Below are 18,402 nucleotides of genomic sequence, written 5' to 3' on the forward strand. Positions count from 1 at the left end.
GAGAAAGAAAAGTAGATGCACACACAAAGAAAATGTAACAAATTAACACAATAAATAGTCCTTCATTCATGAATGAAAAGGGCTTGAGGTATAAATGTAACGGTAGTCTTATGTTCCACTCATAATTATTGTTTCTTGTGCCCAAGATCACATTCCTATTCTGTCTATCTACATTAGGAATTCATTCTTTACTTTGAAAACTGGTGAGTTTCTTGCTGTTTGATATGAACCAAATGTTTAATCAAATAAAATTATAATTTAGGATAATATAAAGAGATAACAGCCATGCACCGATGTCTCTTTCAAGATTTATTCTTGATGCTTCCAGGAAAGGTTTTGGCTCCATGCAACTCTGTACTGAAGTAAATACATTTGAAAAAAGAATGGAAGAATACATTAAATGATGAATGTGATATAGTGGTGTTCCACCCAGGGACAAGTTCTACCTTGTGCTGAGATTACCAGGATATGTTCCTGTTTTGTGTAAATAAATGATAGAATAATAGGATTTAGAAACTGTATGGGTAGATCGGGTTAATAAAGAAAAACTGAGGGTATTGAAGTTTTCAGGATGGAAGAGTGTTATCCATTTATTTATTAAATGTATGGAAAAAACAAGTAGCAGAGGCTCGTATTTTTTATTGCATGATCTGGTGAAGTATTTTGGCATAGATGCAGAGTGCTTTGTAGGATTTTCATGAAGCATGATTTTGTAGCATTTAATTAATTATATAAAGCTATACTCTGACATAGCTGTACAATCTTATGTTTTATTGAAATATTGCCTTAAACGTTTCTGATGACAAAGCAAGTCTCATGAGATCCTCCTTCAAATTCAGGAAGCTAGTTGCAATTTCTGCTTTGTGATTCAGTTAAATGTCTTGATTAATTAACATTCTTTTCATTACAATAAGTACTAACTCAACTCAAATGATTAATGTGTCTAAAAAAATTCAAATCTTAGCACAATTACATTAAAATATCATCTATGATCACAAGTATTCAGTGGGCAAAACACTCCTCTCTCAACCCTTTGGTGTTCACGGGCATTTCTTCACTAGAAGAGACAACAGACCATGTAGTCCAACAGATGCAGCACGTGATATGGAATTAAAAGGGTAAAAGAACGTAGCATATGTTTAACTGTTATCTCCTGACCTTTATCCAATACTTCTGAGACACATTATTGTTGTACCTGACAAAATCCTAAGAATAAATTCATGAGAAAAGAATTTCTTTTCACTTCATGAAAGTCATTTGGTAAGCCTGTGTTCCAGATGTCGGAAATACATGGATAATCCATGTAAAGAACTATGGTGTGTGTAACGCCTTTTGGAATGGTGTCAGTCACAAAAGGTGATATACAGTATAGGCTATCATTCCCTAGTATTCCACAAATTTGATTTGTATAAAATGAAAGAATTTAGATGGATAATTTCTAATCACTTTTTAATCCAAGAGGAGTTTCTGATTGATTATTCTAAATGTCAGAGGAACCATACATTCAATTTCTCCACTCAACTTAAAAGAAGCTCTTATACTGATTTATGGCTCTAAATTAGTTCAGTTCTGCTGATGACATGTCTGGGCCAAGTTTCTTCCTTGCATGTCTTGGTTCTGGGATGCTTGTTTGCTAACCATTAGCATAAATGGGAGTGGTTTGGCACATTTTAATTTTAGATGACAATCTAAATCATGTGGAGTGCAAGAAAAAAAGTAAAGCAATTCAAATCCAAAATGCATTCTTTATATCATACTTTTATGAGTTTCACACAGCAGAAAACATTTATACCTGCTACATTTTTGGATAAGGCACAAGCATTTTTGGACCTTAAAAGTATAACTTGGATTGGAAATGTACATTTGACTAACGTAGTGCTGCTACAAAAATTGGTGACCTCCTAAAACTTGGTTGATTTTGTTTTAATGCTTACACTTATACATGGAGTACAAGATGAAGGGTGCATGGAAGATGAATTTGCTAATGAACTATGTTTTGAAATTTAAAGTTTGAATAAATTAATCGAACTTTGTATCAGAGCAAACTGAGCACAACTGTGAGGTGCTTTTCAGAGAAGGTAAGCTTATAATGCAAAGCAACAAGCAAGCGGTGATAACAACATACAAAATGAAATGAAGTTGCAATAAAGAGTCCATTTCTTAGTCCATATGGTAATACTTAGAAAGCATGAAGTGAGGTCAATGGTAAAACAAGTGTTATTTGACTTCTATTTTTTGAACATTTCTCGTAAAGCATATTACATCAGTAAACAAGCCATTGCACATTGGTTTTGCTTCTGGTTATAATATACAGTAATATATCACCCTCTCTTTTTTAGTTTAGAATATCACTTGTGGATTGGAGGAGAAGGAGATGAAACACACAAGGACTCTGAATAATACAGTTTATGGATAACAAGGTGAATTCAATAAAACATGGGATGTCCCACCTTGCTCCACCTTTTCCAAAAGTCTCCAGCCCTTCATACACCCAGTGACCACCTTGGAATGTGTTGCAACATTTATTCTATTAATCAGTCTTCAGAGAGGTCAATGCACTGAACATGACAACATGGGGATACTGTTAATGAGTGCGTACTCTATAAGAGATTTGGATTGTCATAATTTCAACCACACTTGTTTAATAAAATTAAAGTCCCATCCATATTACTACATTTACAGTTAAAAAGACAGGCATTTGTCTTCATTTTCACCTTTCATCCTCTCTACACTGGTGTTTTCAACCTACAAAAATTAACACTTCTTATAATGCCTTCTAGACCAAAATAGTTTTAAAGGTGTTTCGTTTCAGTGTGCATTGTGCTCTGGATTTGTTTGTACTTATTACGTGGCTCTTCCCTGATTAGATCCTGCTCATTACGTGGCTTGTCACCATTCACCGAACAAGAACATATTCTGATCTGACAAAGAGGCCATAGAAGAGTTATTTTCTATGACGCGTGGTCTGTTGCTAACCTATATGCATTGTAAATTGCATTTGGTGTGATGGTTTGAAATCATGGTCAAGTGACAAGTCATGCTGCATGATACAGTTGCCATGCTCTGTACAAGCTTGTTTGGTCCGACTGACATGACATGACTTGGAAAATTTTATGGTGACATCTGAAAATCAGCTCGTGAGACTACTCACACTACAAGACAGCCGACTGAAATTTCTGACTTGATAGAAATTTGTCAGATTGTGCGACATCCCAATCGTAAGATGCAATTGGGCATCGCAACCACTCTCATACTGCATGTGAAGCAACAGCCAATTAAGCTGAAATTCGGGCTCACTCAGAAAATCAGTTAGCGACTGGAAAATTGGGCTTAAAATCGCTCCACACAGTGAATCACATCATCAGTGTTTTTGGGTTATTTTAGTATGGACAAAAATAGTTTTGTAAATGATGTGAAAATGCTAGTTTATATGGAAATTGTTTTCATTTTTAAATGAAAATGTAGTAGTGTGGACATAGCCTTAGCCTTGGCTACTGGAAATGGTAGACCTGGATCTGGGAATAATGCAGGAACTCCACGTTTCTCTTCAATGTGTGTCATAATGTCACTAACTTAACTGAGACTACTGATGGGTGCTGAAAGATCATACCTAATCTATGTTTAAACAATTAAGGATTATTGAAAAAGTTTAATTAAAGGGCATTGTTCTATAATAAGGACAGAGGAAAAATTATTGAAGGTTTAGTGTTCTGGCTAGATCAAGATTTGAAATGCTTTAGTCACTTTGATGGAGCCACACTAACCAATGAAATGATTGTTTTGTTTTTAAGCAGTATTTTCTTATTTACAGATGAAACTCGAGTTAAACATATGCATCTAGTTAAATTTACATTACAATATTCTGTCTAAATGAATTATTTACAGCCATCTTGTAGGACACTTCTAGCTGTCCTTTTGATGTTTAGATTTGAGTTGCCAGCGAGCTGCTATGCAGTAATTTGATCTTCACTGCATTTTGCAACCTGTGAATCTGAGTCCTCTCTTTTTACCCATTCCTTGTCTATGTACTCAAGGACTTCGATTACACAATAGCGATCATCAGGATTTACGGCCAAAAGCTTCTTAAACATAGCAAGGGCACTGTCAGTAAAACGCTTCCATTGTGAGGGTATTTCTGCATCAGGGATGCCATTGCTCCACTCTGCAAACTCCTGAAAAAAATCGTCGCTTGGGGTGCAGCTTTCCCAGGGGAAGTATCCTGTTAAGATGCAGAAAAGAAGGACAGCAAAGGCCCAGGTATCCAAGCTGGGTTCTACACACAGACCTTTACTATTGACAGCGCACAGCTCTGGAGCCATATAAGGCACAGTTCCTGAGACCATCCTGATCAGTGTACCTCTCTTCTGGGCCAATCCAAAATCTGCCAGTTTCACTCGGCAGCATTCCTGATCTAGCAGTAGGATATTTTCAGGTTTTATGTCTCTGTGGACCAAGCCCTTGCTGTGGATGAACTGGAGTGCTTCAGCAATCTGCACAGCACAGCGCTTGACTGCCTTCTCTGGGATGCCTATCTGCAAAAAAACAAGTGAAACAAACAGAATGTAATTCAAGTATGGTGTCATAGATAATTGAAGCCAAACAAAAGTAGATCCTTGAGGAACAATTTAATTTATTATATAAAATAGTCCATATGTGGCAGACTTAAGATTGAACCACACTTGACAGTGAATCATCATCAACTGAGCATTTGTGGTGACCTGCAAGATGAAGGAGAGCACGATATTGTGTTTTCTAGTCATATCTTGTAATGCGTGTCATGTTAAATACAGTTTTGGTATTGTTCAGTTTTTAAATCACCTTTGCTTTATAAGAGGGATCAGATGGATAAAACATGTTACGATAATGGAGGGCAGCTGTGATGCTGCACTTAAAAGGGTTAACCATCTGTCAGCTTGATGTCCATGACCTTTCACAGCTGGCAGTTCAAAATCTGGTAAGGGTTCTGGAGAACCAACAATAAATATTAATAAATGTACATGTTTGTGTCTTGTGGGGGCAGGTTGTGTGATGTTCAAGAATTAATGAAGTGAATCAACTGAGGTATGAGCAGCTTAGTGGGCTTAAGTTTACAGATACAATCGACGTGCCACCTTCCCATTATTGCAGTAAAGTAGACAGGCTTTCTCTTACAATCTTTCTAATTTTTAGATCCTAAAATACACTCACTGAACAGTCTATTGCCCTTCATTTAAAACTGCCTCTTGTAAATAACTTTCTTTTCTACATATGATGAAGAGTGCTCATATAAACATATAAAATACTATAGTGGAATATTATCAAGGTATTCCTACAATATTTTGTGTGTTTTAGGATTATATAAAGATATAAACACACTTCAAACTGTAGAAAAACATTTATGTAGCACACCAAAGATTATGCAATAGCACTGCCATTGATAAGTGAGACTTTTTTTTGTCAAAGCAATACATTTGGAAGTTTATAGGTATTACATTTTGAAAATGTGTTTTTGCATTTTTTACTATAATTGACAGAATGAGACTTATTCAGTCTTGCTAATGTAATCCGAATGGGCTAGTTATAACCTAGTGAGCCTACTAGCAGATTTGTGGGATTCATTATCAGGGACTTAATAATTGATCAAAATGTTCATTTAGATTAAATAAGTGTTTACTTAAGTGTCAACTAAGGCACATAGATTTTGATTATTGCTCACATATAATGAAACATTATCTATTTTTTTACACAAAAGTCTTACTAAATAGGTGAGTAAGTGTGTCCGGCACCTCCATATCTATCGAATATTATGTACAACAGTTGTGATTTGAAAAGGATGCTATTAGGCCAAACTGAAAAGACACCTGTTAGGCTGCTGTGATTAAGAGACATGAAAATAACAAAAATGGGTTTATTGGCCCAAATAGAAGAGGCTCAACCTAAGGCAGATTGACCTCTGATCTCCACACGCAGGCTTCAGCCTAAATAGGCTCAAAATAGGGAAAATGGCTTTTAAAGTCCAAAATGACTTAAATGTTCCAAAATATAAAAATGTATTAAAAATGCCATTTAAGGGGGAGGAACCATAATAAAAACTGGATTAAAAGGATAAAAATAAAATATATTTATTTGAAAGTCTCAAAAGAACAAAAATGGAAAAAAAGGGTAGAAATAAATCCAAAAGGTTTCACCTTAAAAGGCAACCAGATGAAACAAGTCCCAGTACACAAGCCAAAATTCAAAACCTAAAAACAGAGGCCAAATAATCTGGAACCAGAAATATCAGTCCTGTTATGTAATGGTCTGTAGTTATGTGTGGTTAATGTTTTATGGCCATTTTTGAATTATTATTTTTAATATTTGAATGCATTTTTTGTTATGTTCATTAATGGGTATTGTCCCTTTAACTGAAAAAGAAAAATGTCTTCCTTTACACTGGGGTGATATATATGTCCGGTACCTTCAGATCAATCATATACTACATACAGTAAGCTTTTGATGCTAGTTTGCTATTCCTTGGTGTGCATGATTGACAATGCATTTTGCATCAGGACTCAACGTATGTATTGATGTAAAATGGACTCAGTATGAGTGAATGCATTATACACATACATACACAGAAGTGAACATCAACACAGAAAAATAATTTACATCTAATCAACTTGTGTGCTGCAGGCAATGAGCACAGATCATAACAGACAGTTAATAGTCAGTACTAATCACACCACTAGAATAAGCTGCCTTAAGTAAACCTTTGGAATTAACTGATGCTTCTACAATATATGACTCTAGAATTAGCACACTTTAAGCATGTAAGGGGCTTGACTAGATAATATATTGTAACAACCCATTGTATGCCACCACCAGAGATGAAAGAGGCTTTGAGCCTCAGGTGCTGTCCAACAGTGCACTCCCAATCATGCAGTCTCTCCTTAGCAGATGCTCTCAAATGGGGTCTGCCAGGCAACTACCCTGGTCCCATTTTATGACACCCATCAGTCATAGCTCCACCCCCTTCCTCAGTCGCTACCTGTGTGGTTTTCTAGGAGGTCCGGTGTTACACTGTATTTGTAGATGCCTTTACCCAACAAAATCAGAATACATTACAATAGTTTCACTTATACTGTACTTTTACTGAAATATAGGCAGGTTAAGTGTTGCTGAATAGCATGCAATGACTGACATATGCGTTGAACTCTAGTACCCTACAAGAGGTCAAAGAACGTAGCATAAACCCAACCCTAGTACATATCTTAGCCACAAATATTAAATAATGTGTTTCTGGAAAAGTGTAAGCTGTGCAATTTATTTGCTGAATTTATGTAAAATATTTCTTAAATTTGCTTAATTTACCCTTACAAATTATTTAAATAATCCTTCAGAATATGCACATTACTGTTAATTTCAAATTTCATGTGCACAAGACTTATAATTACATGCGACAAATGAACTCTGATATTATCTGTACAAAAGGAGTGATAATAAACTAATCAGGTGCTACTTCATTCATATAGAGTTCAAGTGTCAGTCCATAGACTATCTTCAACTTTTTGGAAGACAGCCTGACTAAGATGCTCGAGTGTTAAACTGTTCTTAGCATGGATGCCTATTCAGGCCCCCCACCAACTAGTTCTTTCTTTATATTTAGTGTTTATAATATTATCTCATTTTAGACTCAGAATTTTGTGCTGTATTTTTTAATTAATGAATTTAAAAATTAACCCATCCTTCCATTTTCTGAGCCAACTCCTTCTGTTTGAAGTAGGTAGCAATCCTGGCATGGACCCTTCTCCAATAAAGAGTACTTAAAGAACTGCATTATTTGGGTGATTAATTAGTTAATACTTCTTTTATGTTTGCCTCTATAATAATGTTTTACTGGACACTGTCTTGCTCACTTGCTTCAGATTTTAGTTTTTTAAGAGTTTATTTGTCACATGCAAAATCATACAAGTGTAAAAGTTGCAGTGAAATTTTTTTAGCAGATCCCAATCTATACCTAAAAGAAAAAGCTATAGCTAACTCATACCACAAATACAACATATCGATAGCAGAAAAATGCAATACAACAATAGCAGCAACAGAAAAAAAATGTAATAATAGTGTTTATTTAACAATCAAATTGCATACAGATTGAAGCTCCTACAAAATATTTCTGCCCAGGTTTTTAGGCTGCAGAGTCATATGCTTGACTTCAGCACCTAAACAGCTTATTTCTTGGAGTGCTGCAGTCCCACCTTGACCAAGTGCCACCTCATGAAGATATCATGTAGAGTGGGACTTTGAGTCCTAATGGTGCACTCAGCTAGGCACACAACCCTCTGTAGAGATTTCCACACCTGGATAGTGCTGCGACCATACCAGGCAGTGATACACTCAGTGAGGAAGCCCACAATAGCTTCAGAGTAGCAAGTCTTTTTGTATTGTTGTTCAGGAGTGTTCACCTATAATACACAAAGCACCCATTGTGAAAGCCAATGTCTGTCTGTCTGCATGAAACTGTTCGGATCCCCTTGGACCAATTTTGTTGAGATGTTTTGTTGAGATGGTTCAATCTTCGTTCAGTTATCTCGAGCAGATCTTAAAACTTCAAAATCTCCTGTTGAGTCGAAAAGAGCTGACGAATTTGTGAACTCGGCCATCTTAAAACAGAGAAACATTCTGTTCGACTTCAACTAGGAATTACTGTTTCAATTTACCTTGACAGCGTTTGCTTGAACTTGAATATTTTGTATATTTTTCTCTTTTACTTGTCTAGCAGCCACTTGGATGCCCAATACAAGTGATTCAAGCGCTGGGCAGAGCAGGCGCACACACAAACTGTTCACACAGCAGTGCCTTTCTCCTGCTGCTTTAGGTAAGTTAAGTAAAAGAGTACAAAAAAGTCTGGAAATAAATGGAAGGGGAAAGCAAATATATAATCACATATAAGGCTGACATGGCCGGATTTACACATTTCTATGCCCTAGGCCAAAACACATAATTCTGCGCACCCCCCCCCACCAAATAGTTGACTTATAATTTTCAATTTAATATGTAATAGTTTATTTTTGAAACATATAAGCACTTTATACAATCATTATAATCTTTGAAACACATCAAAACTACATTACTCACATTGTTATAAGTTGTATAACATTAACACCTACAAGTCTACAAATCTTGTTAAATTTGCTTCAATGCAAAGAAATGCAAGGGCATTCAGCTTATTTTGCTGTATCGTAGATCTTAAATGATCCTTGATTCTTTTCACAAAAGAAAAAGATCTTTCAGCCGAGGAATTCATAACTGACATGCAGACAAACATCCATCCATTATCCAACCCGCTATATCCTAACTACAGGGTCACGGGGGTCTGCTGGAGCCAATCCCAGCCAACACAGGGCGCAAGGCAGGAAACAAACCCCGGGCAGAGCACCAGCCCACCGCAGGGCACATGCACACACACACCAAGCACAATGTAAAATCGCCAATGCACCTAACCTGCATGTCTTTGGACTGTGGGAGGAAACCGGAGTACCCGGAGGGGAGAATATGCAGGGAGGACCCAGGAGCCGAACCTAGGTCCCCAGGTCTCCCAACTGCGAGGCAACAGTGCTACCCACTGTGCCACCGTTCCGCCCCGCAGACAAACATTCTTAATAAAATGTCAATGTTTAGATAAACTGTTTGTAGTCCTTTTTCTTGCAGCCACTTGCAAAGTGCTAAGGGGTTTTTAGTCCCAGTGTTGTAATCAGTTATGTGAGATTTCTGATGGACAAATTCATCGCACAGAGCGGGATCCAGATCATCTTTGAAAATCAAAAGCAGGTTTCTTCCCTCTTCTTCAAGTTCAGGAGAAGTCATGGCAACATAAATGTACCGCTCAATTTATTTAATGTATATGGATGTAAATTTTAAAAAACAGCATTTTATATGCCGTTTTCAAAATAATACTGAAAAAATGTGTAAATATTTGGTTGTTATTTCTTCTGTATATACGTCCCCCCTGACTGCTGCACCCTAGGCCATGGCCTAGGTTGGCCTTATGGGAAATCCGACCCTGACTGATTGAACAATATCATCTGCAGATTATTACTGTAAAGAACCTCTGTCAACCTGCAGCTAAATGGTGATTGAATTAATTAATAACAGGGGAAAGGTGCATCTGCCCTAACTGATATAAACACAGGACAGGTTCAAAAACGGACATTGGTGAAGAGTGGTGGGGGGCTTCAGTGGCTTAAATCCCTGTTTTCTGGCACCCAGCCCCTGATTTTTCAGTCCCAGATATATACGAACAATCCCTGAAAGCAGAGGCGGCCTTAGGGGTGTGCGGGGCCTAGGGCTGGTCAATCCCATGCGGGGCCGGTTATGTCAAACGCTGTTACCGGTATGTGTGGACTGTACAAATTTGTACATGAATTTAATAAAAATAATGTTAACATACACCGGATTTTCTCATTGCAGTATTCAGCTAAATTTTTGCAAGAGTAACATGTGGACTTTATCAAAATATAACTGGAGAATATAACTTGACAAATCTGCTCGAACAGGACACGCGGACCGCAAAAGCGGGGCCCCCTTAGGTGCGTGGCCTGTGGCAGTCGACCCACTTGCCACCCCCAAACGCTGCTCTTTGCCTGCAAACCCCTGATCTTTCAGTTCCAGCTATAAAAGAACAATCACGGCCAGCCCCCGATTTTCTGCCCATTGTATACTATTTGCATTCCCATTATACAATAAATCAGTTCCTTTTCAAGTTCTTATTTATTTATGTAATTTAATCAATTACTGTGTTTTAAGTAATATTACTTAAAGTGGAACTTTTTTCAGTTTATTTTCTCCTTCCATAGGGTAATATTTATACTGATTTAATGCCATTATTTTTCATTTTGTACTAATAAATATTCTTCAGTTGCTAATTATTGGATACTCTTTTGGGTATGTTTTTAAAAATATCATGTTTAAGGAAGCTGAATAGCAATTAGTTACAGACACTCCAGCACTAGCACACATCAGTCGATGCCATTTTCATGTCACTTGAATTAAACTCATATGAAAGCTTCTTTGTGCTCCATTTGCAACTCCATTGTAAAGTGCAAAATATGTTCATTAAAAAGCACATATTTAATGTAGTCTACTAACACTTGTAACTGCATTCTATTGTCAGAGGGGGACACTTTTACATTTTTTTTGTGCACTGGGTGGTTCCATTAGGCACCCACTGTTGGGACTGGGGGGTGAGAAGTTAAAAGGCTGTCTGTACTTATTAATGGTATTTGCTGTCTTGCAAGGGAGTCACTGCTTTGAAGTCTGGCCTTAGAGAATGTTTGTATTTATCTGGCTTGGAAACATTAGTTTCTAATCAGCATATCTGTACTTATTAAGGAGGATGTCTGTATTTATCTGGCTTGGAAATATTGGTTTCTAATCAGCATGTCTGTACGTATTAATGGTATTTGCTGTCTTGCAAGGGAGTCACTGCTTTGAAGTCTGGCCTTGGAAGATGCCTGTATTTACCTGGCTTGGAAATATTGGTTCCTAATCAGCATATCTGTACTTATTAATGTTTGGTAACCATACATTTTGTTAACTTGTGTTTTTATTAATTGTTAAACCCAGGCAATTTAGATGTGCCATTGATTAAACTGTTTGTCCAGGACTGACAACAGCAGGGGCTGAAGTAAATATTAACTCCTGGCCAGCAGAAGGCAGGGGGGAGAGTCCACAGAAAACGCTGCCAAGACACTGGGACAGGGCACAGGGGCTCGCAGGCAGACAAGGGTACCTGGCTGGCACGACGTGAGGCACAAGGACGGCAACATTTACTTCCAGGGAGGAAGAGACAGCTCCACAAGGAGACGCCAGTTGTGGGTCCAGTGAAAGAGGGAAGCCGCATGAGAGGACCAAGCGAAGCTGACAGACGAGGAATGAGGCGTGCCTAGGTCCCAGCCACACAAGGAGCCAGAGTGGAAGAAAAAGGAACAACGAAGAGACGCTGACAGGGAGTCAACAATTTGACACAACTTCTGCCGGGGAACAGAGTGCATCCATGAACAATTAAGTGTTGGGGTAACACAGTGCCCAAACTGGACTCTGCACCACTAAAGGTTGTATCCTCCAATTCTTGTTTTTACGGACTTTTAGAGTGTGGACTGTGTATTTTCCTTTTAAAAAAGGGAAATTAATTCCTGATATGTTTAGGTTCTGTTATGTTCGTTTATCTTTTTAATGTACCTTATATTGTCTTGTACAATAGAAGTTACTGTTGCCTTTTTCTGAAATTACTGTTGTGTCTTTCATTGTGTGTTTACTCACCGCCCAATTTAAAGAAACCTGTGTGCTATTATTGGTAAATTTCAGGAGTTCCCAGTCTCTTAATAAAACTGGGTGGCGTAGTCGGATATTTTAATGGTGTCTAAGTTAGATTACCTATAAGTGTTACCAGACACCTGTGACACTATTATCGTTATTTCTTTTGAATGTAATTCATTGTTACAAAATTATTTAAAAGCAAAAGCATAATAACTGACTCTTGGACGAAGTACATAAAAAATGTGAAACACTCCAACTTTTATATTAGTTAATTTAATCTCTGAATGTTATGTCAGGACCCTGAAAAAAACCTTGAGCAAGGAGAAGGCACTTTACAAATTAAATACATTATTACTGATGTGTTCCAAGTCAAAAATATGGAAAATATTGCAGAATTGTAGATTTCTACATGATATGGGATAAAGTGTCATCTAAGTAAAGAAATTTTGAATTTAAAGTAAATTTCTATGCCCAATGTTTAGAAATCTCAAATTCAATGACAAGATCCATCCATCCATCCATCCATTTTCCAACCCGCTGAATCCAAACACAGGGTCACGGGGGTCTGCTAGAGCCAATCCCAGCCAACACAGGGCACAAGGCAGGAACCAATCCCGGGCAGGGTGCCAACCCACCGCAGGACACACACAAACACACCCACACACCAAGCACACACTAGGGCCAATTTAGAATCTCCAATCCACCTAACCTGCATGTCTTTGGACTGTGGGAGGAAACCGGAGCGCCCGGAGGAAACCCACGCAGACACGGGGAGAACATGCAAACTCCACGCAGGGAGGACCCGGGAAGCGAACCCAGGTCCCCAGGTCTCCCAATTGCGAGGCAGCAGTGCTACCCACTGCGCCACCGTGCCGCCCATGACAAGATCTGTTTTGTTAATTTTTTAGTATTACATTTTAGAAATGTATAAATATTTTAATACAGTGAAAAAATATCAGTAGTACTATGATTACGTTAGCAACACATAGTGTTGGGGGCATGAAAAGCCATGCTATAGTTTTTTTTTTACTGCCTTTGGCTCTGTTGTTAACCCCACAGAATTGTGCACAGCAAAATTGCTAGTGTGATTTAACACTTCAAGTGTAATTTTGGGTCCACTGTTTCCACATATTCACTTTAAGGATTACTTTGACTCTGTAAAATTTAATGTAACATTGTTGATTTTGCTGCGATACCTAAATGAATGTCAGCAATGTGACTCTTGATATCTGCTACAATTAATACACAAGGAAGAAAATCTTAATGTATTGATTTGGAGACTCTGCACCTAAAAAGGAGCTCTTTCAGATTGTCCTCTAAAAATATCATGTTTTTATATTTTTTATATTGAATTATGCCCTATCTTAGTGGTGCACAAAGATGGATACCTGTCCACACCTGAACCACATGTAGCCTCTTGTTCAATCTGGGACAGTTATAAGCTGCTGCAGCACTGACATGGGCTAAGCAGTTGAGGAAAACAATGGATGAAAAATTATAAAATAATTTTATAATTTATAGTTACTGTCTTCATTCCATCCCTTTGCAACTATGACCCAGAATTAAACAAATTGGGTAGTGAGTATGGATGGACAGATGGATTTTTGCTATTTTATAAATTTTCCCAGAGTAATATCAGTGTGCATTATCGTGTAGTTTCACTAAGATCCTGCACTTTAAGAGCCTTAGGGAAAATTGTCACCACCTCTCCTTCATTGTCTGTTATACTGACTCAGAGAAGGCTAAGAGGAGAAGCAGAAATCAAATTATCCAATAACTCCCTGTCAGAAACATTAAATGGAGGTCAGTCTCAGTTAAAATGGTCAGTAAAAAAAAACACAAAAAAAGCAAAAGCTAAGCACAGATGACATACCTTGGGCTGAATAACAGAAAAGAGGTCCTTCCCAATGACAAGCTCTTGTGCAAAGACATAGTGCTCTTCTGACTGGAATACAATACCAAACAACCCGACGATGCAAGGGTGGCAAGACACATGCAAAGAAATGCAGTATTCACGCAAAAACCCCTGTAGCTTGGTAGAGGTCTTTGGCATCACTTTGAGGGCCATTGGGGTACCTGCAGAGCAGTAAATTTGGAATTTAGGAGAGTGTACAGTAAATTGTTTGACAGTTATTTCTAACTGCCTATTGCTATTTGCTTTAAGGTTGCTGTTGCAACACATTCAGTTTTCCTTAAGTGTACTTTACCAATACCATTCTAATAAACTCTTAACAAAAAATTCAAGATTTAAAATATTTTTAAGAAAAGTCTAGTCTAGTCAAAAAAATAGCAACCGCATATAATATTGAGAATAACTTTGGAAGAAGAAGAATAAGAAGAAATACTAATTTAGATTTCTATTCTGGCACACATTTATACATAAAATTCAAACTTGAGTTCATATATAGCTTGTAGTACAATAAAAAAACAAACCTTGCCACCACATTTATACAGGTGGCATGGTGGCATCACTGCACTGTAGTCCTGGATTTTGTGCTCAGCTGTGATGTTCTTACTCTGACCATTTGGATTTTTCTCTGACTTCTCTGATTTTCTCCCCACTTCCCACAAACTTGCAGGGAATGTTTAATAGCCAGGGAGGCTGTAGTTATATGCCATGTGCCAGACTGGTTCTCCATCCAGCATTGCTTCCCAACTTGTCCCAGTATTCTTGAGACAGACTCAAACACCCGTGTGCAGTTTTAGGAAATGAATGAACCATTTATTGTAAATCATGATCCAGACTGAATGTTATGTTCTAGCTCTGGTCATTGCATATATTTCATTCTTCCCCTTCTTCTCCACAGATAAAGTCAATGCGGATGTGATGACATTGATTCTCTACTTTGTAGATCAGCTATTTTTGTTTTTAGCTTAAAAGATTTCAGTCAACTACAAAGCCATCCCACTGAATGGTTGAAACTCATTAGAATGGCCTTTTATCACATCTCATCACTGCCGCAAGGAGTTTTCTGATTTCTAACTTCCTGTGCCCTTCACAGTCATTCAAACTTAAAGTCAATACTACTTATTTATCATCAATCTGGAATAAGCACAGAGGAATAAGACTGCCAAACAACTACATAAAGAGAGGTTCTTCACCAAAATGAACTGATGCCAAGCTGCTCCTCATAAATAAATTGTAGAGGTAACCAGTCATTTGGAGATCATGCAATAAGCTTAACATAAAGATCCTTTTACTACGAATGTTGCTCTTTGGATCTTAGACTTGTTTTGCCTAGACATCATCATTCAACTAGTGACTTCACTGCAGCCACTTAAATAAAGAAGTCAGGGGGAGGCATCAGGGCACTATTTTACTCAAGGTAGATGTGAGATGTCTGCACTTTTCTGGACATGTCTCCCACTCAGATTCTACCCATGATCATGTCATTGTTGTTTCAAGGTGCCGTGAAGCAGTAGAAGCTAAATTTACATCTTACATTATCAGGCTTTACTCTGCAAAGAGGAGTGCACAAAAACATCACAACAGCTCGCACATTGTCATCTTTACAAGGGATTTGCCTTTGGTCTAGAGACTCAGCCACTGGAATTGAAGTCCTTTCAAAGTCTGGATCAAAAGCAGCTATGGAGTGAGAGATTACTCCATTCATTTGGGTGGTAGGACCCCGTCATTCACTTTGCAGTTGTCACCTAATTACCTTGCATTCAAATCCCATCTTTTCATGGAGTGTTTCATTGTGGTACAAAGTCCAAGGGTTGTCCTTTATTAAGAAGAAGCAAAAACCTGGCAGCACTCACTTTGATACAGTCAATTTATACTTTTGTTATTGAATCTGATTAACTCATTCATGGTCACGGGGCCCACAGCCAATGCAAGTATGAACTGATTATGATAAAGTGCTAAATAAAAAAAAAAGATTTTTGCTCTTTGCAAGGAATTAGGTGGAAACAGAAGTTTTAAACGTACCTCTGAACTTGTGGATGACCAGAAGAACCTTGCCGTACTTCCCTCGGCCGATTTCCTTGATCACGTTGAAGTGTTCCCTGATCTCCAGACGGCTGAGGCTCTGTGCTGTGAGCTGCATCAGCTCCTCGATGAGGTCTCCGCTGGCAGTGTCAAGCTGGCTCATGAGTGCACCAGGGTATCTGCTAGTAACAGTAGCTAATGGACTACGATAGCCAGAAACACAAAGACAAGTCTGTTAGTTTTTTTTTTAGCAATGAAAAGTGCAGGGGTGTTTGCAGGTTAATTTAAAAAGTGGACTTATTTAGTCCAGCACATAGAATTGTGTTCAAGAAATACAAGGGACTAGTCTTACAAATACGTGAAGTAGATAAACTGATGTAAGATGGTGTAGTGGTTAGTGATAATGCCTCACAGCTCTAGAGTCCTGGGTTCAGTGAGGAGTTTGCATACTCACTCCTCCATATCTGTGTGGCTTCTTTTGTGTCCTCTGTTTTTTCTGTCACTTCCAAAAGATTTTCATGTTCAAGCTATTAGTGACTATTAGTCTTTCTCAGTGCCTGAATGACTGCATATCACTGGACAGGCAACTTGTCCAGATTAATTTAAATGTTACACCCAGTGCTGCTGGGAAAAGCACCAGCTTTCTGTGATAGTGAGCCATATAAGCATGTGAGAAAATGGATGGATGTATGCAGCTACAAATGCTAACTCTGTAACTGTGCGCAATGCAGTTCCACACAGCGAGCAAAACTAGTGAAGAGCATCATCTTTTTCTTTCCCTCAAACAGGCAGACATCATGCAGTTTACTCCAGAAGTTAAAAGCGTTGTCTAGCAAGGGACCTGCTTGATGCAAAATTATATTAACATAAAGGCAGCTAGAACCAAAAAAAATAATAAAAAAGCATGTACAGATGATGCACACCAAAACAAAAAGGCAGCTTCATCATTCCCAACTAGCAAAAATATTTTTCTTTATTCCCCCCATGCAACCTCAGGATTATGGTGGCAGCCATAACAGGATTTGTTTTGAAAAAAATGAATTGAAATGATTCACTCCTACAAAAGTCCAAATGTGAGAGTCGCCTTGCAGCTTTTCGCTGAATTTTACAAACCCAACTGAAGAGATATCACGGCAGATTATGGTCGCAGGACATGCAAAAGAGTAGATGGGAAACATGAAACACCTGCTGTTACTTTTCATATTGATAGTCGCATTAACAACTTGCACAGAATTCAAATGAGCAGCAAGAAAGCCTGACAAAGTTCAAAATCACTTACCTTGCGCTCGGCTCAGCTCAACTGGACGTCCAGACCTGGTTAGAAGTGCAGGGGGCTCGTCTGGAAGACCGTACTCAACAGCTGGTGAGGCAGGGCACGCTGTGCAAAGGGCAAGCAGAACTCTTTATAAGGAAGAAGCACCTTAGCTCATCGGGGATAGATTAGACGTAGTGCACAAAACCAAAACAGTTAGGAGCACATGGAAACACAGATACAAACAGGCAGCACACAAGTGGGTGTGAATAATTTCAGCAAAAATGGGTACAGCAGCGTGCACAAACAACCTCTAGCTAGGGACGAGTCCAACATAAGGCGCAGCATTCATGTCCTTATTGATATGGTGCCTTTCGCTCTTCAAGGGCTGCTACACATAACAATGCACACAGTGATTAAAAAAGGATGCATCCAATAATATAGACTATTTAGGCACAATTTTAAATCATGTTATAAAAAAAATACTGAAAAGGCAGACAAAATGAAAGAGAAATTCAAGGGTTACAAGCTTCCTCCCAAGAAAAAGAAACAAAAGGAACTAAATGAGAAAACTATCATTTGGCCTGCACAATCACACTCCCTCTTGCTCAACTCAGACTGGCTAAATACAGCTAACATTTCAATAAAATTTAAGGTAAAACCAAACATCCGCAAGAGTACGCAGAAAAAAAAAACATAAAATCCACACAGATAGTTCCCCAGTTCTGAAAAGCCGCAGGGCATGAGAGCAGTGATGTGACAGTACTTCCTAACAGTGTGTCACACATGCACACTTGGAGATCCCAGGATCCCAGGATGAGATGAGCCACTAACGCTAATGTTGTCTTCTTCTTCCCCCCAGGATGCCCAACAACAATGCCTAACTCCACCTCAGCACCCAGAAATGGCTCTGCCTCATCTGGTAACAACCTATCCATCCATCCAT

The 18,402-nt window shown here is 38.3% G+C and overlaps 1 protein-coding gene across 1 annotated transcript in view; it reads right to left on the reverse strand.

Annotated features, from left to right (window-relative positions):
• Positions 1–2,815: 2,815 nt before the first annotated feature.
• si:dkey-8e10.3 (serine/threonine-protein kinase SBK1) overlaps positions 2,816–18,402 on the reverse strand; it is a 51,094-nt gene continuing 35,507 nt past the window's right edge. The window contains exons 2-5 of the mRNA XM_051933646.1: positions 17,484–17,582; positions 16,205–16,407; positions 14,143–14,349; positions 2,816–4,528 (exon numbers count right to left, since the gene is read on the reverse strand). Coding sequence (XP_051789606.1) covers positions 3,948–4,528; positions 14,143–14,349; positions 16,205–16,367 — 951 coding nt within the window. The 5' untranslated portion in view covers positions 16,368–16,407; positions 17,484–17,582 and the 3' untranslated portion in view covers positions 2,816–3,947. The remainder of the gene's footprint in view (positions 4,529–14,142; positions 14,350–16,204; positions 16,408–17,483; positions 17,583–18,402) is intronic.

This window comes from Erpetoichthys calabaricus, chromosome 11 (assembly GCF_900747795.2).
Source record: "Erpetoichthys calabaricus chromosome 11, fErpCal1.3, whole genome shotgun sequence".
Lineage (NCBI taxonomy): Eukaryota > Metazoa > Chordata > Cladistia > Polypteriformes > Polypteridae > Erpetoichthys > Erpetoichthys calabaricus.